This window comes from Nipponia nippon, unplaced genomic scaffold, assembly GCF_047370975.1.
Source record: "Nipponia nippon isolate SJK-2023a ecotype South Korea unplaced genomic scaffold, ASM4737097v1 scaffold_10, whole genome shotgun sequence".
In the NCBI taxonomy this organism is placed as follows: domain Eukaryota; kingdom Metazoa; phylum Chordata; class Aves; order Pelecaniformes; family Threskiornithidae; genus Nipponia; species Nipponia nippon.
Window position 1 is genome coordinate 1656200 of NW_028262291.1, and position 26329 is coordinate 1682528.

General features: G+C 54.8%; 3 protein-coding genes and 1 pseudogene across 5 annotated transcripts; 3 read left to right on the forward strand and 1 right to left on the reverse strand.

Annotated features, from left to right (window-relative positions):
* Positions 1-157: 157 nt before the first annotated feature.
* TCIRG1 (T cell immune regulator 1, ATPase H+ transporting V0 subunit a3) lies at positions 158-7142 on the forward strand. Its single transcript, XM_087740837.1, has 20 exons — positions 158-265; positions 564-730; positions 2111-2189; positions 2276-2505; positions 2599-2693; positions 3290-3416; positions 3498-3580; positions 3714-3807; positions 3885-4097; positions 4350-4500; positions 4584-4723; positions 4901-5058; positions 5133-5223; positions 5304-5422; positions 5609-5822; positions 5967-6083; positions 6163-6273; positions 6383-6503; positions 6596-6767; positions 6851-7142. The coding sequence occupies exons 2-20, from the start codon at positions 614-616 to the stop codon at positions 6930-6932; spliced, it is 2514 nt and encodes an 837-aa protein (XP_087596963.1). The 5' UTR covers positions 158-265; positions 564-613; the 3' UTR covers positions 6933-7142.
* A 61-nt stretch (positions 7143-7203) lies between these two features.
* TBX10 (T-box transcription factor 10) lies at positions 7204-9615 on the reverse strand. Its single transcript, XM_087746655.1, has 8 exons — positions 9572-9615; positions 8933-9099; positions 8475-8658; positions 8301-8402; positions 8051-8222; positions 7802-7957; positions 7664-7731; positions 7204-7582 (listed from the first exon to the last, which is right to left on the reverse strand). The coding sequence occupies exons 1-8, from the start codon at positions 9613-9615 to the stop codon at positions 7204-7206; spliced, it is 1272 nt and encodes a 423-aa protein (XP_087602781.1).
* Positions 9616-14379: 4764 nt separating this feature from the next.
* On the forward strand, positions 14380-23631 carry LOC104008910 (olfactory receptor 5AP2). Of its 2 annotated transcripts, XM_087741127.1 has the most exons (3): positions 14380-14446; positions 18794-18903; positions 22674-23631. In XM_087741127.1, exon 3 carries the CDS (start codon positions 22687-22689, stop codon positions 23629-23631), a length of 945 nt encoding a protein of 314 aa, XP_087597253.1. In that variant the 5' UTR covers positions 14380-14446; positions 18794-18903; positions 22674-22686. The 2 variants fall into 2 exon arrangements, with proteins under 2 accessions (XP_087597253.1, XP_009459118.1); XM_009460843.2 differs by lacking the exons at positions 14380-14446; positions 18794-18903 and adding an exon at positions 21503-21595.
* LOC104009055 (olfactory receptor 5J3-like) lies at positions 14458-19192 on the forward strand (annotated as a pseudogene). The gene is made up of 2 exons (XR_015700877.1): positions 14458-14843; positions 17863-19192. The product of XR_015700877.1 is annotated as an olfactory receptor 5J3-like (transcript).
* Positions 23632-26329: the final 2698 nt, after the last annotated feature.

The window sequence follows — 26329 nt, forward strand, 5'->3', positions numbered from 1 at the left end:
TCCATTTCCACGCTCCTCGGGGGCCGGGGCTCCGAGGGACCGGCGGGGGATGCAGGCGGGGGGTGCAGGGGGTTCCCGGGGAGCGGCGGGACCGGTTCCCCCCCACTCGGTCCCTCCCCGGGGCCGGGCCCTTCCTGGGGAAGAGGAAGTGCCGAGCCCGGCCGGCGCCGCGCTCCCGGGAAGGGGCGGCCGGTGCCCGGGGCGGCCCCGGGGTTGCGCTGGTCCCTGACTCAGCTGCAGCTGAGCGGGGCGGGCGCGGACACGGGTGGGGGTGGTGGTGGTGGTGGTGGTGGTGGTGTGTGTGTGTGGGGGGGGGTGGGGTGGTGGAAAGTATTTTGCAAAGCCGGTGCTGGGGGAAAAACTGCGTGTGTGAGCGGGGCGGGTGGCTGCTTCCCGCTGGGCACGGCTGCGGGGACATCCCGGCTCCGCCACCGCGGCCACCGCCGGGACCCCCGGGGTGACCCCCAGCCCCGCTCTGCCCCCCCCAGCCCTGCTCTGACCCCCCTAGCCCTGCTCTGACCCCCCTAGCCCTGCTCTGACCCCCCCCCCACCCCCCCCCCCAGGTGGGTGCCCTCAAAGCTCTGCAGCCCAAGGGGGGGTCCCCGGGGTCCCCATGGGGTCCCTGTTCCGCAGCGAGGAGGTCTGCCTGGCCCAGCTCTTCCTCCAGTCCGCCTCGGCCTACAGCTGCGTCAGCGAGCTGGGGGAGCGGGGGCTGCTGGAGTTCAGGGACGTACGTAGGGGCCGGGGGGGTGGGAGGGGTGCCCTGGGGGCAGGGGGTGCCCTGGGAGGGTTTGGGTGCCATGGGTGCAGGGGCTTGGGGTGGGTGGTTTTGGGTGCAGGGGGGTTGGGGTGCGTGGTTTGGGGTGCTGTAGGTGCAGGGGGTTTGGTCTGGGTGGGTTTGGGTGCCCTGGGTGCAGTGGGGTTGGGGTGGGTGGTTTGGGGTGCTGTGGGTGCAGGGGGTTTGGAATGGGTGGGTTTGGGTGCCCTGGGTGCAGCGAGGTTGGGGTGGGTGGTTTTGGGTGCTGTGGGTAGAAGGGTGCTGGTCTGGGTGGTTTGGGTGCCCTGGATGCAGGGGGGTTGGTGTGGGTGTTTTGGGGTGCCCTGGGGGCAGGGGGTGGGTGCAGGTGGTTTGGGGTGCCCTGGGTGCAGGGCGTTTGGTCTGGGTGGTTTGGGTGCCCTGGGTGCAGCGGGGTTGGGGTGGGTGGTTTGGGGTTCTGTGGGTGCAGGGGGTTTGGTCTGGGTGGTTTGGGTGCCCTGGGGGCAGGGGGGTTGGTGTGGGGGGTTTGGGTGCCCTGGGTGCAGCAGGGTGGGTGCAGATGATTTGGAGTGCTCTGGCTACAGGGGGGTTGGTCTGGGTGGTTTGGGGTGCCCTGGGTGCAGGGGGTTTGGTCTGGGAGGTTTTGGGTGCCCTGGGGGCAGGGGGGCGGTGGGTTCAGGGTGCCCTGGGTGCAGTGGGGCGGGTGCAGGTGGTTTGGGGTGCTGTGGGTGCAGGGGGTTTGGTCTGGGTGGGTTTGAGTGCCCTGGGTGCAGGGGGGCTGGAGTGGGTGGGTTCGGGGTGCCCTGGGTGCAGTGGGGCGGGTGCAGGTGGTTTGGGGTGCTGTGGGTGCAGGGGGGTTGCAGTGGGTGGTTTGGTATGCAGTGGGTGCAAGGCGTAGATGCAAGTGGGTTTGGGGTGCCGTGGGTGCAGGGGTTGGGTGCAGCAGGGTTGAGGTTGGTGGTTTGGGGTGCTGTGGGTGCAGGGGCGTTGGTCTGGGTGGGTTTGGGTGCTGTGGGTGCAGGAGGATTGGGGTGGGTGGTTTAGAGTGTTATGGGTGTGGGGAGCTGAGTGTGGGTGTCTTGGGGTGCTGTGGGTGCAGGGGCTGGGTGTGGGTGGTTTGGGGTACCATGGGTGCAGGGGTTGGGTGCAGGGGGGTTGGGGTGGGTGGTTTGGGGTGCCATGTGTGCAGGGGACTGGGTGTGGGTGGTTTGGGGTGCTGTGGGTGCAGGAGGTGTGTGCGGGTGGCTCGGGGTGCCCTGCCCTGGGGGCTGTGGCACGGTGCTGGGCCGGGGGTGCTGGGGCTGCCCGGACCCCCCACACCGGGGCTGTGCCGTGACCGTGCCCCCCCGGCAGCTGAACCCCAAGGTGAGCGCCTTCCAGCGGCGCTTCGTGGGCGAGGTGCGGCGCTGCGAGGAGATGGAGAAGACCTTCAGTGAGTGGCGGGGGGACGCGGGGCTGGGCTGCGGGGCTGCTCGGGGGGTGCCCCCCACCTCACCCATCTGACCGTGGCTCTTGCAGCCTTCCTGCAGCAGGAGCTGCGTGCCGCCGGCCGGGCGCTGGAGCCGTGCCCTGACAGCCCGCGGGCACCGCTGGCGCGGGAGGCGTTGCGGGTGCAGGAGCAGTCGGAGCAGCTGGCGCAGGAGCTGCGGGAGGTCAGCCGCAACCGTGCCTCCCTGCGCGGGCGCCTGCAGGAGCTGCGCCAGTACCTCCACGTCCTGCGCGAGGGCCAGCGCTTCACCAGCCTGCCGGTGGGTCCGCGGCGGGGGGCCACCATCCCGGGGGTGCCACTCCGCGCCCCGCTTCCCCCCGCAGCCTCATCTCTTGGCTCCCCATCACCGCAGGCTCCCCTGGGCTCCCCGCCGCGGCCCCGGGCACTGTCCGAGCGTGAGCCCATCCTCGATCCATCCCTGCACCAGCACCTCGACCGCAAGATCAAGTAAGAGGGGCTGGCGTGTGGGGCGGGGGTTGGAGAGGGGCCGTGGCGTGGGCATGGGGCAGTGGGCATGGCTGTAGGGTAAGGGCTGGAGATGGCCATGGGGCAGTGGCTTCGTCATGGGGCAGCGGGCAAAGCTGTGGGATAAGGGTTGGAGATGGCCATGGGGCAGTGGCATGGCCATGGGGCATCTGGGAAGGCTGTAGGATAAGGGTTGGAGATGAGCCGTGGGGCAGTGGTGTGGCCACGGGGCAATGGGCATGGCTGTAGGATAAGGGCTGGAGATTGGCCAAGGGGCAACAGCATGGCCATGGGGCAGGAATAGTGGGTAAGGGTATAGGGTAAGGGTTGGAGATGAGCCACGGGGCAGTGGCATGGCCATGGGGCATCTGGGAAGGCTGTAGGATAAGGGTTGGAGATTGGCCGTGGGGCAATGGCATGGCCACGGGGCAGGACTAGTGGGTAACGCACAGGGTAAGGGTTGGAGATGGGCCATGGGGCAGCAGGCATGGCTGTAGGATGAGGTCTGGGGAGGAGCCATGGGGCAGGGGCAGCAGCAGAGCCGTGCCCGTCCCAGCGCCCTCGCCGTGTCCCCGCAGCTTCGTGGCCGGCGTCATTCACCCGTGGCGGGTGAGCGCCTTCGAGCGGCTGCTGTGGCGCGCCTGCCGCGGCTACCTGGTGGCCAGCTTCGTGGAGATGCCTGAGCCCATGGAGGACCCAGCCACGGTGAGCGGGGCACCGGGATGGGGGCTGGCAGGGAAGGGGGGCTGGGACAGCCGGGGCTGATGTGGGCTATGCTGTCCCCAGGGCGAGAACATCACCTGGGTCATCTTCCTCATCTCCTACTGGGGTGAGCAGATTGGGCAGAAGATCCGCAAGATCTCAGACTGGTGAGCCAGCAGCCCCGTGCCACGTGTCTGGCCACACAGAGGTTTATTTAGCAAGACCCGCTCCGGACCCCCTGATGGGGACGGGCTGGGGAGCCCTGGCACCCCCTGACACGGTGGTATCCGTCTGTCCCAGCTTCCACTGCCACGTGTACCCCTACCCGGAGAGCGAGGCCAGCCGGGCGGACACCATGAGCGGGCTGCACAGCCAGATCCAGGACCTCAGCGTGGTGAGCTGGGCACCGCAGGGGGACTGGGGGGCCGTGCCGGGAACCCCCCGTCCCTGACCCGTGCTGGGCGCCCGCAGGTGCTGGAGGAGACGGAGCAGTACCTGGCGCAGGTGCTGGACAAGGTGGTGCTGGCGCTGCCCACCTGGAGGGTGCAGGTGCAGAAGATGAAGGCCATCTACCTCGTCCTCAACCAGTGCAGCTTCGATGTCACCGAGAAGTGCCTCATCGCCGAGGTCTGGTGCCCCGTGCGGGACCTCACCCAAGTGCAGGACGCTCTGCGCCAGGGATCGGTGGGTTGCTTGGTGTCCCCATGTCCTCATGCCAGAGGTTGCTTGGTGTCCCCGTGTCCTCCTGCCATGGTGTCCCCATGTCCTTGTGCTGGTGTTGCTTGGTGTCCCCATGTCCTCATGCCAGGGGTTTGCTTGGTGTCCCCACGTCCTCATTCCAGAGGTTGCTCGGTGTCCCCGTGTCCTCCTGCCATGGTGGGGCGGGTGCCGGGCAGGGGGATGCCGTGGGTCAGGTGCCGGGCGCTTTCCCCGCAGTACAAGAGCGGCTCGAGCGTGGAGTGCTTCGTGCAGCGCATCCCCACCTCGGAGAGCCCCCCCACCCTCATCCGCACCAACAAGTTCACCGCCGGCTTCCAAAGCATCGTGGACGCCTACGGGGTGGCCAGCTACCAGGAGGTGAACCCCGGTAAGGCCCCCTGACCCCCTGCCATGGCCCAGGGCTGGCGGGGGGGCGGGGGCCTGTGTGACGCGGTCCCTGTGTCCCTGCAGCGCCCTACGCCATCATCACCTTCCCCTTCATCTTCGCCATCATGTTTGGGGACGTGGGGCACGGGCTGCTCATGTTCCTCTTCGCTCTCTGGATGGTGCTGTACGAGAACAGCCCCAGCCTGCAGCAGGCCAGCAACGAGGTGAGGGGGACATGGTGGGGCGCCAGGCTTGGAGGCACGGGATGGGGTTGGAGGTACGGGATGGGGCTGGTGATGTGGGACAGGGACAGTATGGGGCAGGGTTGGTGGTGTGGGAAGGGGATGGCGTGGGGCAGGGGAGGTGGTGTGGGACGTGTGAGCCATGTTTGCCCCCACCAGATCTGGCAGACGTTCTTCGAGGGGCGCTACCTCATCCTGCTCATGGGGGCTTTCTCCATCTACACCGGCTTCATCTACAACGAGTGCTTCAGCAAAGCCACCGTCATTTTCCCCTCCGCCTGGAGCGTGGCCACCATGGCCAACCACTCTTCCTGGAGGTGGGACTCCCAACCCCACCGTGAACCCCCCCCAGGTCCCTGCCTGCGCTGACACCCCCTCACTCTGCCCACAGCTCTGCCTACCTCGCCACCCACCCGTCCCTCACCCTGGACCCCAACATCACCGGTGTCTTCCAAGGGCCCTATCCTTTTGGGATTGACCCAGTGAGTGTCCCGTGGGGGAGGGGACGGGGTGGGACCCTCGGTGGGGTGGCCCAGGGTCTCACCCACCTTGTCCATGATAGATCTGGAGCTTGGCCACCAACCACCTCAACTTCCTCAACTCCTTCAAGATGAAGATGTCCGTGGTGCTGGGCGTCGTGCACATGGGCTTCGGTGTCTTGCTGGGGGTCTTCAACCATATGTGAGTCCCCGTGGCTGCGCCCACGGGCTCTGGCCACCCATGGTCATGCGAAGGGGACCGGGGTTGGACTCACCCAGGTGGGGTGGGTGAGTGGGGGGGTCCTGTACCCCTACATCTGGGTGAGAGCCCAGGACACGCGAGGGTGCGCCACGCCAGGCTGAGCATGGCTGCTGTCCCCCTGCTCAGGCACTTCCAGCAGCGGCACCGGCTGGTGCTGGAGCTCCTGCCCGAGATGATTTTCCTCCTGGCTCTCTTCGGCTACCTCGTCTTCCTCATCTTCTACAAGTGGGTCAAGTTCAGCGCCGCTGACTCCAGCGTGGCCCCCAGCATCCTCATCCACTTCATCGACATGTTCCTCTTCACTTCCAACGCTAAGAACCTCCCGCTCTACCAGGGGCAGGTAGCACCCTGCCGAGATGGGGGGCACCCGCCTGGGGACCCTTCTTTTTGGCCAGGCTGGGAGCAGCGGGGAGCCTCGCAGGGGCCGGCCCTTGGGTACCCGGTGCCAGAGGGGGAATCCTGAAACGGTTCCCCTGTGCCGCAGGTGCCGGTGCAGACCGTGCTGGTGGTGCTGGCGCTGGCGTCGGTGCCCGTCCTGCTCCTGGGGACACCGCTTTACCTGTGCTGCCGGCGGCGCGTGCCGAGGACGGGCCACCCCGCGGTAGGGCTGGGGTCACGGTGCGGGGGGCTCAGCCGGAGGGGTGCAATGGGGTCTCACCGCTGGTGCCGTCCCCACGCAGCCGGTGGCCACGGGGGAACAGGAGCCGCTGCTGGAGGGGCAGGAGGCCGGCAACTCCGTCAACGCCACCAAGGAGGACGTGGAGAGCGGGGGGCACAGCCCCGACGCCGAGGTGAGGGGCACCGACTCGGTGGGCTCGGGCGGTGGGGTGGGGGTGGCTGTGCCCCCCGCCGATGTCCCGTGCCCCCCACTGATGTCCCGTGTCCCCTCTGTCCCTGCAGCACTTGGACTTCGCTGAGATCTTCATGCACCAGGCGATCCACACCATCGAGTACTGCCTGGGCTGCGTCTCCAACACCGCGTCCTACCTGCGGCTCTGGGCGCTCAGCCTGGCCCACGCTCGTGAGTCCCCCCCGGCCCCCTGCGTCCCCCACCGGGGCCGAGCAGAGCCTCACCCCCTCTGCTCATCCCTGTGTCCCCCCCCCCCCACCCAGAGCTTTCGGAGGTCCTGTGGACCATGGTGATGCGCCACGGCTTCGTGGGGCTGAACTACGTGGGCGGCGTGGTGTTAGTGCCCGTCTTCGCCGCCTTCGCCGTGCTGACCGTGGCCATCCTGCTGGTGATGGAGGGGCTCTCCGCCTTCCTCCACGCCCTGCGCTTGCACTGGTGAGTCCGGCGTGGGGGGTGCCGGTGGGACGGGGTGACCGACCCCCCCAACGCCGCTCCTCACTGGCCCCTCTCCTCGGCAGGGTGGAATTTCAGAATAAGTTTTACGTGGGTGCCGGGTACAAGCTGTGCCCCTTCGCGTTTGCGCCCGACGTCTGGGAGTAGCTGCGCCGCGTGGATGCCAGGGGGCTCGGAGAATCGGCTGGACCCAATCCCCCACCCCGCTGTGGGGAGCTTGGCTGGGGGGTGCCGGGGGGCAGGGTTCCCCCCCAAACCCCCAGGGCTGGGGGGCAGCGGGGGTCCGGCTGCAGCATCTGTGATCCTCGCCGTCCCCTCCTCGGCAGCGAATAAAGCCATCCCCGTGGCTCGTCCCCAGCTCCGCGTCTCCGTCCCCTCTGCCGCGGGCTGGGTAGGGGGTCCCGGGGGTGCCCCCCCATCACTGCTGCCCGTAGCCGAAGGCGGGGGCTGCGGCGGTGCCGTAGGTGCCGAGCGGGGGGAAGGTGGGCAGGGGGTAGGGCAGGGTGCGGGGCTTGGCCCCCACATAGACACCGGGGGGGCAGGCGAGGGGCTGGAAGGGGGGCGCGGGCAGCTCGGGGAAGCCGGGGGGAGCTGCCGGTGGGGCCGGTTGTGGGGGCATGGCGGTGGCCAGTGCCCCACGGCTGTGGGGAGCCCCTGCAGGGGAAAGAGACAGCACCAGGGGCTCAGGCCCCCCCCCAGCCCCCCTACCTTTCTCCTGCTTCTCGGGGTGACAGGGCAGCGCGGTGGCCCGGGCGCGGGGCATTGCACCCAGCAGGGACCCTGCTGGCACCCCACACCTGCAAGAGAGATGGGGGGGCTCAGGGGGGTGGCATGGAGCCCCTCATCATGGCATTGGGGTGGTGTCAGAGGGGCCTTACCACGGCTCAGGGTCTCCATCCCGAAAGCCCTTGGCGAAGGGGTTGCTGGCGATCTTCAGCTGGGTGATCTGCGGAGGGGAGCAGGGTCAGGGGGTCCCTGGGGGGGGCATGCTGCTGTCCCCCCACCCAGTGGCTCACCCGGTGGTTCTGGTAAGCCGTCACCGCCATGAACTGGGTCTCGGGGAAGCTGAAGGACTTGAAGTTCTGGTGGGCGAAGCGCTCGCTGTCCCGTCGCGGGTCCACGAAGACCACGTGGAAGCGGGGCTGGTAGCGGTGCATGGAGTTGAGGATGATCTGGGGGGGGGGGGAGAGGGGAGGTGGGCCGGACCCCCCGGGCAGGGGTGCATCGGGTCCCCCCCATTGCCCACCCCGGGGCCGGGTCCTCACGTGGCCGTTGTCATCCAGGAGGTTGTTGGTCAGCTTGAGCTTGTCGAAGGAGACGATCTGCCGCATCCACTGGGCCCCCTTGGCCGGGGAATCGGGGTGGAAGTGGACGCGGCCGGGGGCTGCGGGGTCGGCTCGTCCCGCTGCCAGCCAGGAGGAGCTGTGGAAGGCGTACCTGCGGGGTGAGGGGGGACTCAGCACCGCCAGGATCCGGCCGCCCCCACCCCAGCATCCCCCATCGCCCCGTCCCCACCTGTATCGCTTGTCATCCAGCGGGACGAAGTCCATGAGCAGGACGTAGTCGGCCAGCGGGTCCAGCCCCGACAGCTTCACCTGGAAGGTGGGGAACATCCTCCTGCGGGGACGGGGGGGTGGGAAGGGGGTGCCCCCCACCCCGGCAGCCCCCTGGCCCCGCTGCGGTACCTACCTGCCCGCCTTGGTGACGATCATCTCGGTGCCCAGGCGGTTGAATTCCTCCCAGAGGCTGCCCATCTCCAGCCGTGCCGCGGCATGGCACACGCGCCGGTTCTTGCCGTCGGCCCCTGGTCCCTCGCTTGCCCACCCGGGGCCAGTGCTGCAGGGGGGCCCCTCGCCCGGCCCCCCCAGGAAGGCTGAAGAGGGGTGAGGGGGTTTTGAGAGGGGGGGTCTGATCCTGCACCCCAGATGTGGGAGCAGACCCCATGCACTGCGGCCGCCCCATCGCATCCTCCCTCTGTGGAGGCATTGGGAGGACCAGGGGGGTCCTGGCCCCCCACCAAAGTGGGGTTTTGTCCCCCCCCACCGCAGCCCTACTCTCCTGTGTGGCCGGGTGACCCACTGCACCCCAAAAACACTGCGGGACCCCACCGTTGGGTATGGGGCAGCGTTGCCGCGGGTGGGTTTTACCTGCCATGGGTACAGTGGGTGGGCAGGAGGTGTCTGTGGCTCCGTCCCTCGTCACGGCAGCAGTGGGGACCCCAATGAAGCCCCCTCCCAGCGCAGCGCCAGCTCTGGACTGTCCCCCGCAGCCTGCTGGGGTTTTATGCCCCAGCTCGGGGGTGGAGACGTTGGGGCTGGAGCCACAGTGGTCCTTGGGGGCCGGAGCACGGCCCCCTTCCCCGACCTGCCTTCACGCCTTGACGCGATGATGATGATGGACGGGAGGCGAGCGGTGGCACTGGGACTGCTGGGACCGCCACCAGTGCCCAGCCGGATCTCGGGGTACCCTGGGCTGGGAGGTACAACTCTGTTGGGGTCTCCTTGTCCCCTTCATGTCACACATCTGAGTGGGGGGAGATGGGGGCTGCTCCAACCCTCTCCCCCAGGCAAAGCCCCTCTTGGCACGCGGCAGCCGCCTGTGCACCAGCGGCTCGGCTGACAGCCCGCCGTCAACACCCCGTATTAAAAAGCACGGCGAGGTGTTGAGGTATCCGTAACGTGCCGGTGGCTTGTGCAAAGCCTCTGCGTCTCCGCGGAGGCGGGAGGAAAGTGCTCCCCACTCCCCTGCACCCCTCCCAAATGCTGGTCCCATCCCTGCTCTGGTACCTGGGACCCCCAGGGCTGAGCCCCCTCCACTCCACGCCTCCCATCGCGACGCTCGATAGCGGCCTGACAGCGGGAGATGGATGGGGATAAGTCAGAGCCGCGGGGGCAAGGGATGCGTGCGGGGAGGTGACGGGCGCAGGGGTGGGGGGGAAAGCAGAGGAGCTACTCCGGAGCCCCCCACTCCCCTCTGAACTGCAACGGGGCCACGGACACCATCTCATTGCACGCCACGGGGGTGTATCCGGGTGGGATGAGGGATGCTGGGGCTCTGGGGATGGTTCTGGAGGGAACAGGGGACATCCTCACGGGGATGCTGATGGCTTTCTGTCCCCAGCGGTACTCTGTTGATGGTGGCACTGGGCAAGGGCTGAAATCCCTCCCTGCTTCGCACAAAGCCAGCTGTTTTCTCCAAACTGGGACTCAGCTTTCACTTCTGCTTTGGGGCCAGGGCTTAAATCCTTCCCGTGGCCATCGTAAGGGAGAGGAAACCCCCTGGCCCCCGTATGCTGCAGGGTGGCCGAGGGGGGCTGTGTGGGCAGCACTGGGCTTTGGGACTGGGACGGATGCAAACCAGGGAGGGACCATCTCCTCAAGCCCCCTGCGTCCGTCACATCCCCGCACGTATCCCGTGCCCTGCGGCGCTGGCTCAGCCCCATCCGTCTCCCGCTGTCAGCCGGGCCATGGCCGCGGGGCCGGTATCGAGCAGGGAGATGAGGAGGTGCGAGAGGCGGCTCTGACAGCGGGGAGGAGGATGGAGGGGGCTCAGCCCCAGGCAGGACCAGACCTGCCAGGGCTCATCATGGCATCGCACTGCGCTCTGCAGCTGATTTTTCTGCTGGAGAGAAAAGGAAAGGCAAGGATGTGGCCGTGGAAGGGTTTTAAGTCCCGAACGCTGCGCAGAGGGTGGGGGTTTGCTCCCAGAGGTGCACCATCAGGGAAGGGCAGCCTCTGGCTCCAAGTCTGTAAAACACCAATTCGCGGCGTCCGAGGTGATGTCTAACCCGACCCCGCTTTGTACGGTTTCTCCTCGCTGAGAGCGGAGGCAGAGCCTGGATCTGGCCGCACTTTGGTGTGAATCCGTGTGACATTTACTTTCCTTTTGTGTTGCTCTGGGAGGTTTCAGCCTGCTGCCCCTCTCCCTGCTCAGCAAAGGGTGCGGGTCAGGGCATCCTGCGTCTACGCTAATTCCCACTCTGCAAAATACATCGTCTGACCTTGTCCCACAGTGGTTTCTGCTGCCCTTGGCACTCACCTTTGCTGGGGGTGAAAAGGCTGTAGGAAGAGGTTCACCACATCTGCTGTTGGGCTTGGAAACCTCCATCAGAGCCGCCGGAGACAGGGCCAGCCCTGGCACTTTCCTTCGTCCCTTCGGAAGGACCCTTTTCCCCACTTGCTGCCCTTTCAGTCTCAACCTCCGACACCACCCTCAGCCAGGTTATCTTAAGAACTTCAGCATCTTTATTCGGTGTGTCCAGCAGCCTGGTTGTCCTGGTCTCCTACGTGGCCGTCATCTCTGCCATCCTGAGCATCAGTTCAGCTGAGGGCAAGCGCAAAGCCTTCTCCACCTGCGCCTCCCACCTCACCACCGTGAGCATCTTCTACGGGACATCGCTTTTTATGTACTTAAAGCCCAGCTCAGACAGCTCAAAAGAAGATAAATGGGCTGCGGTGCTCTACGCTGTGGTGACTCCCATGCTGAACCCCTTGATCTACAGTCTGAGGAATAAGGAGGTGAAGGAGGCTTTCAGGAGACTCACCAAAAAAATGAAATGAATGTTGTAAATTTATGGCCAGATAGAATGGAGATGTGGGTGATATTCTCAGGTTTTGATTAAATATCTCAGATTGATAACATTTTTGGGGTCTTCTGCACTTTGACTTAGAAGCTGCACTGGCTCAGTCACTATCCTCAGCTGGTTCAGGATACTAATAGTTTCACTCAGTTCTCCAAACGTCGATAATTACATTTAGTAGTTAATTTAACCTAATGAAGACACAGGTAGGACTACGAGCATGCGCTACTCCTCATTTAAAATTTTGCCCTCTACCATTTATTCAATCCTATGTATTAGGGCAAATTAAACCAGAAGAATATGGAAAAAAGTTCTGCCATTGGTTGGACTCGAATGACGAGCTGTGTCATGTGTTGCTCTCGCTTTTGCTTAGCAAATCAGAATAAACAGGGGGTGAATTCTACTATTCCACTAACTGAAATTCCATTTCAAGACAGCATTGGAAAGTCATTAGGGACCATAATAAGTAGCCTCAGGATGCCAACACCTTTAGCAAGAAAAATATAGATTCCAGCAAGTAATTGGTATGCTACGTGGGAAATAATTTTTTCTTTTTTCATACTCAAACCTCATTAAGTGATTAACAGCACCCTACATCTCATTTAATTTTAGACAGCTAAAAATTTAAGTTAAATACGGTATTTGGGTGACCTTTATTGTGATTGAAGGCACTTCGAAAGCGTTTTATGATGCAGTAGTGATGAATCTCCCCAAAGGCAGATACTATCCAGCAGCCCCTACCCACTGCTCCGCACCTTTGCTTTCCATCTCCCTGTGGCAGCAATCAAAGCCATGATCTCCACGGTTCCCCGACCAGCGCAGATCACAGGAGCTACGATGCTGCTCAGCAGCCTTCTCCTTCAGACCCAATGTTCTGCAGCCCATGCCAGCCTGGCCCGATGCCGTTGCCTGCCCGGATGTCTCTCCCACCGCCTTCCTGCGGAGAGAGCTGCCGGGTGGTGCACAGACGTTGCATACGTGAAAAAAAGCAAAAATACTCCAATTTGGGTATTACCTCAGCCCGTACAGACTGCAGGTTCTGTCAGGACCATGGCAAAATCTGGAGCGACGGCTTAGCCCTAGCGCTATCCTGGAGACATGTAAGAACTTGGGTTGGAGGGAGAAGCTGCTCGGTTGGATTAAATCAAGTCAGGATCAAAGCGGTTTGCTGATTTATTAACGACACACAACTAACAGGCACCCAGGGTCAATCAGCTTCCTGATAATTCCGTGGTTATTATTTAATCCAGCCGACGGTTGGCCGCCCGGCTGGCACTGTCAGCCTGGGGCAAACACCCTCCCAGGCTGTTTGTGCTCCCATTCCTCTCTTATCAGCTCTGCTGCCGTGGGGGTCCCTGGGAGGTCTCCGGTATAGCCACCCACACCAACCGCGGCCAACTCAGACCCTGTTGTCCCACTGAGCCTTGGGGACCACCCAGGGCAGAGGTTTTGCACCCTCCCTGGCCCCTGGTTCAGTGTTTGACTGCCCTTATAGAGGGTTTTTTCCTCCCTTTGTTTCTAACAGGAATTTCCCATGTTGCAAATTCACGATAGGGTCTCAGATTTGTCCTTATCTGCAATATGAAGGACATGGAGCACTTGCACGGACATAGCGAGCAAGGTTCACCTCTCGTCTTCATCTTGCATCTCTCCAGATGCGTTCCTCAGGACCTGCTCCTGATTTGGGACCTCTGCGTACGGTTCCTGCTGTTCTCCCAGACTGCGGCTCCTCTGCGACTGTTTGATTTAGATGCAGGGAAGATTGCCACCTTTTTCTTTAAATAAGAGACTCAAGATGGTTTTGAATGTTTTATTTACAGTCCCAGAGTATCTCTTCTTGCCGCAGTGACCTGCAGCCGTTATTTGGCAATATATAAAATACGATATTCAATGACTTTGTGTCCACGTCTTACCTCACCATCACCCAGTGTTTAAATGGGAACACAAACTCTTAGTGACTTCAAAACACGTCTCTGGCTACAGCACGATTGCTCTGCTCGTTGTGGCTTTCTGCCGGAGCTGCCACTCTCAAAACCGAAAGCATTTTGCTCGTTGTGCCAGCAGAGCTTGCTGGGTTTGGGGAAACCAGCGGTTAGCTGCGTCTAACGGCCCTCGCGGACTTCTGTGGGGTTAGCATCTGACTATGAGACTGGTGGAAAACACCTCACGTGGCACCAGGAGGAGAGTTTCAGGGAGGAGAAGGAGCATCCAGGGTTGCAACCCCCTTCCCTGGTGGGTCACGATGAATGGGCAATGACGGGGCTGGCGTCTCGCATCCCATTTTGCACTCACGCTGATTAGCCATCAATCGCTTTGGAGCTCCTCTCCTCTGAAAGAGCAGGAGCTGCTACAGCTACATCCTCGGAAAGGTGTTTTAGCTTGTCTCCGTGTCACGTTAAACGCTCCAGGACTCCAGATGCAAACGAGTTTCCAACTGGAATTCATTTTACTTAAGAAAGCAGAAATAAGGCAATCAAAATGGTGGTTTAACACCGTAGTTATTATGTGTTTGGGGTCTCGTGTCTGAGATCATCCTCTGGCTCCCCTGCAGAAAGCCCACGTTGCATCTCAGAGTTTAGCTGGAGCCAGCTAGGCTTGCACTTTTAGGCGGAGCTGCCTTAATTCTCGTTAAATCTGTTTTAAACAGAGAGCTGAGCAAATACTGCTATCTCAGGGGTAGGAGCCACCTCCCCTTGTTTAGATACTTAGCGATTAGTGTTGGAAATCATCTCAAAGGTCTTTAGGGGAAGGACTGATCTCCTTAACTTTAAATAAACACCATGTCACCTCTACGCATTGACTGGGTACCTGGGCTCCCTTTATGACCAGGGAAGATTTGGTCGAGTCCATCAGTGGGGTCTGGTGTGGCTCATTGCAAGGCAGACACCCACAGTTTGTCAATGGAAGAGATTGATAAACTCTGCTGATTGTACTGGCCAGAGTTGCGTTAGCTATAACGAGACCTTAGCTCACAAATAGGTAATGACAGACACTCAGGCTTGGGTGTTAATACAAGCTGGATCTAAAAGAGGGTGAAAGGAATCCTGTTCTGGAGGTCTCCTCTAGCTGGTGGGTAAAAAAGGTACAGAAACAGAGAAATGTATTTTTTTTTTCTTTTGATTAAAAAGGAGTTGAAGACTTTGGCTTACAAATGTGTGAATCCTGCACTGGGGTGGTGACTCCTCTCCATCACCTGCCATCCAGATGCATGGGAAGAACCAGGAACCTGGAGCACAACCCTTTTCTCTCCAGGCTAGCTGGAAACCAAGCTACCTTCAGTTTCCCTCAGTACAGGAACGAAAGGGAAAGTCTTGGTTTGGCCTTGCTCCCTTTAAAATCAACGGCCAACATAACTCTCATTTCCAAAAGAGAACTGGGAGATATTATAATGGCTTATTTTAGACACGGTTACTGCCCCAGAGCAAAAAACCTTCCTGAGGTCCCAGTGGAAGAAGCAAGGAGACCCTATCCAAGCACCGGTGAGTTCCTCTCTGTGTCTGCCTTTACTACCGTTCATGGCTCGGAAGGACATTTTGAACCCAAGAAAGAGAAATTTGCATTTTCCACATTACTTGACAAAGAGGGAAAGTGAAAAGGGGAAAGTTGGGTTGAGCAAGGACAGAGGGACACACGGGGCAGGACTAATCTCAGCTGGCTTTAGACACCTGCAGCATCACCATGTGCATCTAAGGCAGACACCCCAGAGAAAGGGATGCTTCTGTGCACGATAAAACGTGGATATTTGAGATGGGACGGGTGATGTTTTACACTCTACAGACTAGCAGTGGTGTTGAGATTGGCTGGCTCGGATGTTGTTGGATGTAATGTGTGTGTTTGAGATGTCTATGCTCTGTTACATAAATACCACCCAAGGCAAAGAAGGAAATTAATGGGGACGAGGAGATGGCCATCTCTGATGTGTGAGATGTTAGCAACGGGAAACAGCAGTCGCCTCCTTCCCCACGCCCAAGGCGGGCGTAGATGACGGCAGTTGGATCTCCTGAACCCATTTAAGGATGTTAAAGCAATTTAGCATAACCCTGTCTGCAATCAGCTGCTGTTTTCTACAAGGAACAAGTCACGGTTTCGGTTTCCTTTCCTGCTTTCATGAGCACCACACATCCATCCTGGGGATATTTTAATTTTGAAGCACCTGATGCAGAAAGGCTTTTCAAAGGCAGCTTTTTTTTTGTCCAAAATGGGCAGATGGGAATCACACAAACTTCAAAAAGGGAAAATGTTGAGTCCTGCCCATGGGGAAGAATTGCCCCAGGCACCAGGACAGGCTGGAGAGCAGCTTGGCCGAGAAGGACGTGGAGGTTGTGGTGGCCACCAAGTTGAAGAGGAGCCATCAATATGTTTTAGCAGCAAAGATGCCCACCAGCACCCCGAGAAGAGCGTTGGCAGCGGGTCAAGGGACTTTCTGCAGTGAACCTCTGACCGACAGCCCGAGGAATGGGGAAGTAAAAGCTGCCTTGAGAGGGGCGATGGGAGAAGAGGAATCGTCATGAAGAAACGGTCATCTCGCTGCTGCCCGCAAACGGACAGCAAGCCTGATGGAAAGAGGGAAGTGAGAAGGGAAGAAATAGTAATACTCATTTCTCAAACAGGCAATACACATATTTTAAGGTCATCTCTAGTGGATAACGTGAGAAGCAGTCATCTCTCTCATTTTTTTTAAACCATGAATAAGAATAGAGGAAGAAATATATCAGGTAAAATTATAGTGATACTGAACACCAAGGTGTGTGACCAGCAGATGGGTAGCAGGAAAAAAAAAGATAAAGAAGTACTGATTGAAATTCATGCACCTAATTGCAAACGCCTAGAAGTAGAGCTACCTAAGTCTGAGTTCACTGTCCCAACACAGGCATGGGTGATGCATCCTCCGCTTGGAGAGAGGCTTTTGGAGAGCTGCACCCCTGCGAATGCTGCTTCTAGGACCTGCCCTGAGACTCTGCCTCCTGGGAAGCAATGGTGCAAAACCATATTCCAGCGTAAATGGGTAATGAGAAGTTATCTCGAAAAAAGAAAATGACAGCACAATGGCAAATTGATATCTGCGTTTCAATCCACTCTTTCTTTAATATATCCACATCTGCTCTATGGAAGTATGTAGCACAAAAGAAAATTAATCTAACTGATCATTGCAAATATAAAGCAATAATTTCCTTAAATTAATCCATTACTTAGAGTTATCTTTTTTTTTTCCTCCCATGTTCCTAGAGAAGAAAAAGAATCTTTCAAATTCGAGGTTTCAGCAAAAACGCATTGCCTTGTGTTCCACTCCTTGTCACAAAACTGTACGCAAGTCGAATTGCTGGGGCTCTGCAGGCACCGTTTCTGATGTGCCTTGGGGATCCCAGCCCTCAAACCTCGGCGAGAGGTCTCTGTGTTTATCCCGGGCTCCTTGGGGAAGGCTCACTCTGTTCCCAGGTGCCCAGAGACCATTTGGTGATTTGTCCTGTGGCTGTGGGGTAAAACTTAAATCTTCCAGCCATGTTGGAGGCTGCCATAGGGAAACCCTCCTGGTTTTGGAAAGATGGATGGAGCTTGTGTTTAACTTCAACTCAAGGACCAGTGAGTCTCTTTCTGAGAATGACTCCAGACACCATTAACCAGAGGGAGGGTGAAATATGGAGACGTTTTGAGACAATTTTTTGCTGGATGGGGAAGGGCTTCCTTAACCAGTGTGTCCATCCCCTGCGGACGCAGGAATCCTGCCCTGAAGCAATACTGAAGTTATTAAGGTCTCTCCTGAAGGAAAAAAAAACCCAAACAATACTCCAGTACATCTGAATCCTAAATCTGAACTCAAATTTTGCATAAAAATTCCTGGTATTAGCAGACCCAAGAAGTGCAAGGAAGATGGCGCGCAAGTATAATTCAGATTAGAAGGAGGTGTTTTTCTCTTGAAGCTGCATGTATGTGAAATTGCAATCATCAGGTATGCTGGTCTCGTTTTAATTGACCCAAACATATCACTGCAGAGTCAGAAAATCACTCCAGTGTGGTCTGTTATCTATTTAATGCAACACTAATTAATGTGGCAAATTAAGGCACAATATTATTGTATTTACTTCCCCCTAAATAAGAACACCCTCCCCCCCCCCCCCCCCCCCCCAAAGGAAAGAAATCCTCCCAGAAATGCCCACATACTGTAAGGGGTTTGGATGTTCATGAGAAGACATCATTTGCGAGACCTTTTGCAAGAGCAAGTCTTTCCATAATGTGCCAGCCAGAGCTTTAAGATTTAAACTTTAAGATTTTTTTTTCCATGTTATGATCTATTGGCTATTATTTTGTCAATATATTATTTTGGATTTTCAACCTGCCCACTGAGGATAGCTATTGTATTTTTTCTCCAAATAAGTGAGTGTATTCATCCAGGAACCCCCAAATCCTGCATTAGCCTCAGGTACTACCTATTCCTGCAAGCTGGGAGAAATTATTTCACCTCTTCTCTGTGTTTCTTTGTCTCCTCTGTGCTGGCACCAGGAGAATGGCTGGGGAAAACCACTCGAGCGTGACCGAGTTTGTCCTATTGGGCTTCACCGACCTGCAGGAGCTGCTCTTCATCACTTTTTTTGCTCATCTACATCAGCACACTGGTAGGGAATCTGGGGATGACCGTCCTCATCACAACCAGCTCTCAGCTTCACGTGCCCATGTACTTCTTCCTCAGCCACCTCTCTTCCCTGGACATCTGCTATTCTTCATCCATCATGCCAAAGCTCCTGTTGGGTCTCCTTGCAGAGAGAAATGTCCTTTCTTCCAATGGCTGCCTCACGCAGTTTTTCGTCTTTGCAGTATTCGGCACCACGGAAGCCATCCTTCTGACTGTCATGGTGTACGATTGCTACATGGCCATCTGTGAGCCTCTGCACTACTTGGCTGCCACGTCCCATGGGTCCGTGTCCAGCTGGTGGTGGGCTCCTATGCTGCTGGGAGCCTGAACATCCTCATGCACACCAGTGCTCTGACTCTCTTTGTGTGGCCCAAACCTTGCCAAGCGTTTCTATTGTGAAATCCCACTGCTCCTGCTACTCTCGTGCTCCGACACCTGGCTCAACAAGATGGCGATGGCCGTGTGCGTTGGTTTCATCATAACCTCAGTCCTGGCCATCGTTGTCTCCTACACCTGCACCCTGCTCACCATCTGGAGCATCCGCTCTTCGGAGGGCAGGCACAAAGCCTTCTCCACCTGCACCTCCCACCTTATGGCTGTTGCCCTCTTCTACGGCTCTGCAGCTTTCTTGTATTTCCATCCCTTTTCCAGACATGCAGAAGATCAAGGGAAAACAGCCTCTGTCTTCTACACCGTGGTGACCCCCATGCTCAACCCTTTCATCTACAGCCTGAGGAACAAGGTGAGGAGTACCCTCAGAAGAGCTACGAACAATCTCCTCTCCTGCATGTATTCCCACAGATCCTGCTCTAACCAAACTGAAGCAGATATCACCTGCGACAGTGGAGTCAGCAGAAGAAAGAAGGCTGACACCTGACAGAAGAAGGGCACCGTACGTTTCTGCACATCTGGTGAGTTGTACATGCTCTACCTCCTGCTGAACGCTGCAGTTTGAATTATGAATTAATTCCATGTTGGGGTCCCTTGAAAAATAAATTACCCATAATTACAACATCTGAAAGATGGAAAGAGTGCAGGAAAGACAGACAATCCTAAAAACACATGCATTGTCAGTGAAACTTTTGGGATAAATGAATTTATAAGCAGCGCTAGAACATGCACAGTTGATACTTTTTACTGAAGAGGATTTACTCAATGTTACAACAATATTAAATTCTGTGGCCTGAAAGAGTTGGCTCAGAGCAGAAAGGGACAAGTTAATAAGACTACATGTTGGAGAAGGACAATGTCTTTCATAACTTTGTTTTCAAATTTTCTAAGTAGTTGTCTAAGGTTTTGCTTTAGTCCAATAAACCTGATTTATTTTCTCTGGTTTGCCCAAGGATAGTCTTTATGGGGAACAGCACATCCCCACGCTTCATATATATTGCACGCAGACCACCCGTGCTGGGCATCTTCTTTCCTGGATGGGTCTCCCCCATGGAAAGCTACCAGCCTGGAGCCACCATGCTGACATGCTCCTTTGCCTAGGAGCAGGGTGGAGTTTTAATCCCGTGACAAGGAGTCACTCAACTTGGCCAGGAACAATCTTTCAAGACGTCGTCTGAGCAGTCTTGGCTTTTCCCGGGACGTCATCTGATGTTGACAACACAGAAAACCTCCATGCTTCTGGCCATATGTCGTATTCAGCTGTGCCTGACTTGTTTGATGGCTCCAAGGCTTTCAATGTTGGCCAAAACTCCCCCCCCGCCTCTTACTTATGTGTCTCCATCCAGGCAAAGTTTATTTTCCATCCCAGCTGCAGTTTATTAATAATTTCTGCTTCCAGGTTTTAGGGGTTGAGTCATCTCGGTCCAGGAGTCATCTTATCTAATTGTAGGCTTTCACATCTGAATTAGTCACCATCGGTTCCCCTTATGGAGACAACTGTGCATCTGGGGGCTTTGATTCATCCGATCTATTTTAAACACCCACATCAGGGCGAGAAGAATTTTTCTGGAACAAATGTATGGTTCTTTCCACTGGCCGCTTGGCAGCGAAGGGTGAGGGGCTGCCACGGCTGCATGGCAAATGTGGATTTTGTACAGAGCAGTGACACTCGGCATAGTCTGAAGAGTTAATTTAAGCAGAAATTACCTAAATTTACATAATTAACTAATTAATAAATTAATTTAATTAAACATGTTCTATTCTATAAGGGGAAAGCTTCAGCTCACTATGCTCGTGTTTTGGAGTCCTTCAAAAGCCCCACTCAAAAGTGAGAAGGTGATAATTCAGCTTTTAGCTGAATTATGAATTATTGACTGAGCACAGATGCTCAGCATCCACAAAGCGCTTTCTGGAAAGAACAGAAAAGCCAAGTGGATGAAAACAGTGTCAGAGCTATGCTTTCGCTTTGACATAAAGGTCACTAATACCCGATATTAACTTCCTGGAGAAAGGTTTATATTTTCCATGGATGGATAGGAAAATTCCCTAGATCTGATTAGATACTTGTACTGTTTTGTTCTTTTAAGAGCAATAAAAGAGAAACTTTTCTCCATAAACCTGGCCGTGACTGTCACAGAAGCCTGGATCCAGCTCGCTGGGTTTTTAAACAACAGGGTATCCCAGACTGCGTTAGAAGAAATTGGAGCAGAAGCGTTCCTGAATCGTTTTCCATTCCTCCCCAACAGCATTTGCAACACTTCTTCAGATCCTGAGCTACCTCCTAATCCTTGGATCTCTGTTTCTTACAGCAGTTCTTTTTAATTCTCTGATTCCAAGAGAAAAAATTATATATATAAAATAAATATATACATAAAAATATATATAAAATTACAATAAAATAGAAAAAATTTATATATATATAAAAAAATATATATATATATAAATGGGAAAAAACACTCAAGCTTATATTTAACTTGCTGAAACTAATTGCGTTTGTGTATCGGTGCATGTCTCCTCCTTAAGGAGCTGTTTCCAAAGTCATCAGTTCCCAAGGGATTTCCCGCATGGCGCACACCCGGGAGCGCAGCGGCAAAACCCTTGGTCTTTTAATGAGAGTCCTATAAACAGCAGCTTTTCTTGGTCAAGCATTGAAGCCCTTCGTGACTGGCAAATCATTCTTGCTTTTAACACCAACACAGGGAGAAATTGGGGCTTATTTCTCCCATACAATTTTGGTCTAGGAGATAACAAGTCTCTGATAAAGCAAAAAGGGCCCTGAGATGTGAGCAGCCAGGTGAGTTTTAGCCTAAATAATGCTATCAAGAGTTGATCTGCTGCAAGGGGAGGACTTCAGGCAGGAGCCTGTTTTCACACAAAATAGTCACCCCGGGTCAGGATATCTCATGCGAAACCCAGGCATTTATAAGTTGCTTTTCCAAATTTCAGGCAGCCACTAGCTCAGGCTATGAGTAAAGCCAATCGACATATGTAGGCACTGCCAGAGGTCCGCAGCCCCTCCATCTCAGCTGATTATTTTAATCCAGGTTACTGTGATTCATAATTATTCTCCAGTGGCCGGAGAGGGCAACAGCTTGGACAGGCCGCTGAAGTGGCTCTGCAAAACATCGGTGGTCCGAGGCATATTATCTTGCTGGCAAAAAACCCTTGCCGTCCTCGGGTTCTGCCTTGTCTCAGACCTTTTACACGAAGGAGGTAAGAGGACTGGCGGTGTGTGGGCTACTATTTGCTATACTATTTGCTGCCTGGGTTATTTGGCAAGCTTCAAATTGCTTTAGAGTGCTGTGAACGTTTCTGTAACTGACTTAGTGCTGGAATGAAACATAAAAATTTGTTCGACTAAATCCAGCTTTAAGGGAGCCTCGCGTATAAGCCGAGGTAGGACACGTGTGTTGGACTTTCCTCATGCAGAAGGGTCCTGTCCAACGGTATAATTTGGTATCTTGTTTAACCGTTCAAAAACCCTCAGTGAGCAATTTCTTTCTACTCCTAACTTCTGATTTAAGAAGACATGAGCTTAATTTTATCTCTTTTTTTTTTCTTTTTAAAAACCATCCTGCATTATCAGCATCTTACTCCCTCCGGCAGTAGTAATGGCTACGCAATGGCACTGTAGCGTGGCTGGGGTTTCCACCAGCACCAGCCTTTTAAAATTCTTTCCACTTTCTCAATTCGCAATGATCTGGATAACACCGTGTTTAAAGGGGGGTTAATACTCACACTAAACCTCCTGTTTCAAACTTAATTTCAGCATCTCATAGGAAGGAAGGGAAGAAATTAGGGTTTTATTTTAACTTGTTCTGACTCACCTAAAGGAAACTATTTCAAAAATGTCTTGATCTCTCACCAGTGCTTTCTCTCTTTCCATCTTCTGAAAAAAGGGGCTTTTGGGTGTTTTTTTGTTGTTGTTTGTTTTGTTTTGTTTAAATGCAGACTGATTTCTAATGTCAGAACAAATTGCTGTGGTTACCTCTTTGGATCTGATGAGTAACAAACCTCTTAACTCCTTCAGGAGGTAGAATAAGCCTTCCAATTTGCAAAGTGACTTTATCAAACCAAATTAGTGGTGACTAGACCAGAATAAACCATTAGAAATAAATTCAATCATGCACTTCGTTTTCTTTAAAATATATTTTGAGACAAACACTGAATACGTTATTCAACAGTCCCTGCCCCTGAAATTTGTATTTCCTGATAAAAATAAATGCATCTTTAACTTTTGTTTGTGAGGAAAACAGGAATACGCTGACTCTGTTTCTCTGCTTTCCTATAGCCGCTGTGTTACGATGATGGCCAAAGGAAATTGCACCCCCGGTGCCGAATTTGTTCTCTCGGGGTTCTCGGAGCAGGGGGATGTCCAAGCTGTCCTCTTCACGGTCTTCTTGGTGATCTACGTGATCACTCTTCTGGGGAATCTGGGGATGTTCGTGTTAATCAGGCTAGATGCCCAGCTTCACACCCCCATGTACTTCTTCCTGAGCAGCCTGTCCTTCCTAGACATCTGCTATTCCTCCTCAATTACCCCCAGGCTGCTCTCGGACCTCCTAGCAGAAAGAAAGGTCATTTCTTACTCTGCGTGCCTCACACAATTTTATTTCTATGCAGTCTTTGCCACCACTGAGTGCTACCTCTTGGCTGCGATGGCGTATGACCGCTACGTGGCCATCTGCAGCCCGCTGCTCTATGCCACCTCCATGTCCGGCAAAGTCTGCGCGCTGCTGGTAGCTGGCTCATACCTCGCTGGGATTGTGAATGCCACCATCCACACAGGGTTTGCACTTCGTCTGTCCTTCTGTGGTCCCAACATCATCAACCACTTTTACTGCGAGGGGCCCCCGCTTTACGCCATCTCTTGCACGGACCCCACCGTCAATGAGATTATGATGTTCATTGTGGTTGGCTTCAACCTGTTTGTCACCAACCTGACCATCCTCATCTCCTACACCTACATCCTGGCCACCATCCTGAGGATGAGCTCGGCCGCGGGCAAACACAAAGCCTTCTCTACCTGCGTGTCCCACCTGACCACCGTGACCCTCTTCTACGGATCTGCTGCGTCCATGTACTCACGACCCAGCTCCAGGCACTCCCAGGACCTCGACAAAGTGGCCTCTGTGTTTTACACTGTGGTGACCCCCATGCTGAACCCCCTCATCTACAGCCTGAGGAACAAGGAGGTGAAGAATGCGCTGGGGAGAGTGATGGGGAGGAAACGTTCAGCTGAAAAATAGTTTCCCCTGGCACGTCAGAAGAACTGAGAGGTCTTCTCAGAAACGTTTATACTTTCCATTTCTGTACTGCTATGGTATAAAACCAGCAGTGCTCTCCTGCGAGCTACTGGGGACAAATGTATTGGGAAACCTCTGCCGTGTTCCTAAACACTGGGTCATTAACTCCTCTTGGATTAGGCCATTCACTGACCTGTCTCAGGGATGCGTTAGCTACTTTTATTTGTGTTTACAGCCTGATATTATTTTAATTTCAAGAATTTAAGCCCTTCTGACCCTTTGTATTTTGAGAATTCGTTACCACTGTTGCATTGAGCAACGACAACAAATAACACCTATTGCTTTCAGCATGACAGTGATGACCAGAGCTCTCTTCATATCAACTAATGGCACGTTTCTGGTGAACACAAGACTCGGGTAATTTAGTGCTCCCAGTACTAGCAACAGACACTGAGCTTCATAACAGCAATTCATTGCAAGAAGGCTCGTCAGACTTTTTCTGCAACTTATTTTAGCTCAACTGTAGCTGCGTTTTCAAACTTACTTGAGAAACTTGTGCGGTGCCTGTAACTTGCTCGAGGACCAGAGAGCTATCATCTGCCATCTCCTATGAGTAAAAATAAAATTACCTGCTAGTCAGGTACCTGCTCCCTATCCTGGCACTTTGATCTTATTTTGGTTGTATTATTATTAACTGCTTTTGCTTAGTTTTGAGCAATTGTGTGATTTCCCCTCTAAAATAAATCATGAGATACAGGGGGACGATTAACATACTTTGGTAACTATACTGTAGCTAACCCCATAGACCAAGAGGAGAGAAAAGAGTGCTGACCAGGAATAAATATGGGCTAGAAACGTTTAGAAGTGATCCTGAGTAGACCCAAGACTGGCATGGAAGATACTCCCACCATGACCAGTGCACCCACCAAGCACAACACCGTGTCTCCTCGGCAAGGAGCTCAGGGTGCTGCTGGGTCACTGCATCATCCCACCAAGGAAGAAGGACCTCAGCCTGCAGGTGGGAATTTAACCTCGGGGATGAGGGGCAGGTATTTTAATCAGAGAAACCTCGAGGAGCATTGCTCTCCATCCATCCAGGCCCATAGAGTTGTCCTTAATACAGTCACATGCCAACACACTGACCCTCCAACTCATCACTGGGGCCTGGACTAGCTCTGAGAAGCAAGGCAGCTGTAGAAGTGCACTTTGTTGTTAACAAGGAAGAAAGTTTCTTTCTTGTTAGTCCCCACTCATGAGTCTCTCATGGCTTGTTAAGAAGAATGAGGTAAGTTGACTACAAGCCCACTGAGAAGCTTTCATGGTGATTAGGAAACTTTCTTGGTAAACCCCAGAAGGTCTTGTTAAGCTGATGACTCCTGGAAGGGTGGTTGGTCCCCAAGGACCACTTCTTGCTCTGGGAACAGGAGCAGCATCACTTGTGATGGAAATAGCTGTAACCACCTGTATGGCGAGAGCCTGGAGCTCAGGCCTGCTGGAGGGCCTGCTGGAGGGCTTTCTGGGCCAGTACAAGCGTGGTCATACACTCTCATTAAAGAAAGAGACATCCTTGTCTTCATGATGTGTGTAGATAACGTGGGTCCCTGGGTTCTCACTAATGGGGTGATCTGGCCCTGCCTGCTTTAGACCCCCTGGCAGAGGGAGCCGGGGAAGCTTGTTGCATTTCTCCTCACCTTTGGACCTCCTCAAGGACACCTCACACCTTGAATTTCTTGTCACTAATCACCTTGGGAAAGATTTGCTTTTGTCTTTTTTTTTTTTTTAATTCTTCAACTGCAAGGCAAGTTGAAGTACACTACATACATCCTCCATGTCAGACTGATTTTCATAAACGTGATTTTCCTACCATTATGAATTTGGGACTGGAGAATAAGCACAGGAATGGGCTCACCTGGCTCTCAATATCTAAAAATTCATTGTCTAATTATGAGATAATCAGCCAGGTCCCCTCTAAAATCTGTGGGAATAAGAGGATGTTTTATCACATCCTAGGACAGACAGTTAAGACAGATGTGGTGCAACAGGAGCAGGTCTGGACATCAAAAGGACTGACCTGCTGTCCGTGGTCAGCGTTTCAGAAGAGTTTCCTCTGGATTAAATTTATTCTGGTTCAGGGATCTGAACACCTACTGGAGGTGGAAGCGCATTAGGTGCCCCCCTCAAGCCCATTTTCAGTTTGTTTTCATCCAAAAGGAACCCAGCTCACGCAGCCTGACCCCAGCCTGCGATGGGAACGGAAACACGGCGAGGGGAGAAAGATGGGAGATCTTCAAACTTAAACTCTTTGAACTGCACTATTTGTCTGAACAAAAACTAGAAGAATAGGAATGCACCTTTACTGATCACAAATGGAGACAAGGAACTCCGGCTTAATCACTCAGCTTTTATTCATGTAAATTTGAAGGAGATTAATCTACTTTGGTTCACCTAATCCCTCTTCCCAACAGTCTTAATAATAACAAGAAAAACAGCTTGATTGTTTTTTTTTTTCCTTTCGGTTGGAAGAAATAATAACTAATAATAACTAAGAATAACTATTAATAACTAAGAAGCCGCTTCATCTTTTTTGCATGTTTTCCTACAAGCGGCACTGGTAACTTTTGCTTAAATTGCAGGAAAGGAGTAAGATGCAGTGAAATTCCCCAGGCCAGGTCTGGTGTGGTTGCCCTCATGTAGAAATCTG

Coding starts and splice junctions, on each gene's coding strand:
- TBX10 (XM_087746655.1), bottom strand. CDS start 9,615: ATGGGAGGCGTGGAGTGGAGGGGGCTCAGCCCTGGGGGTCCCAG. Junction 8,659..8,932: donor ACCCACTGTACCCATGGCAG/GTAAAACCCACC, acceptor ACCCCTCTTCAG/CCTTCCTGGGGGGGCCGGGC. Junction 7,958..8,050: donor TCCTGGATGACAACGGCCAC/GTGAGGACCCGG, acceptor CCCCCCCCCCAG/ATCATCCTCAACTCCATGCA.
- LOC104008910 (XM_087741127.1), top strand. CDS start 22,687: ATGATGGCCAAAGGAAATTGCACCCCCGGTGCCGAATTTGTTCTCTCG.
- TCIRG1 (XM_087740837.1), top strand. CDS start 614: ATGGGGTCCCTGTTCCGCAGCGAGGAGGTCTGCCTGGCCCAGCTCTTC. Junction 2,694..3,289: donor CACCTCGACCGCAAGATCAA/GTAAGAGGGGCT, acceptor GTGTCCCCGCAG/CTTCGTGGCCGGCGTCATTC. Junction 5,059..5,132: donor GCCAACCACTCTTCCTGGAG/GTGGGACTCCCA, acceptor CTCTGCCCACAG/CTCTGCCTACCTCGCCACCC.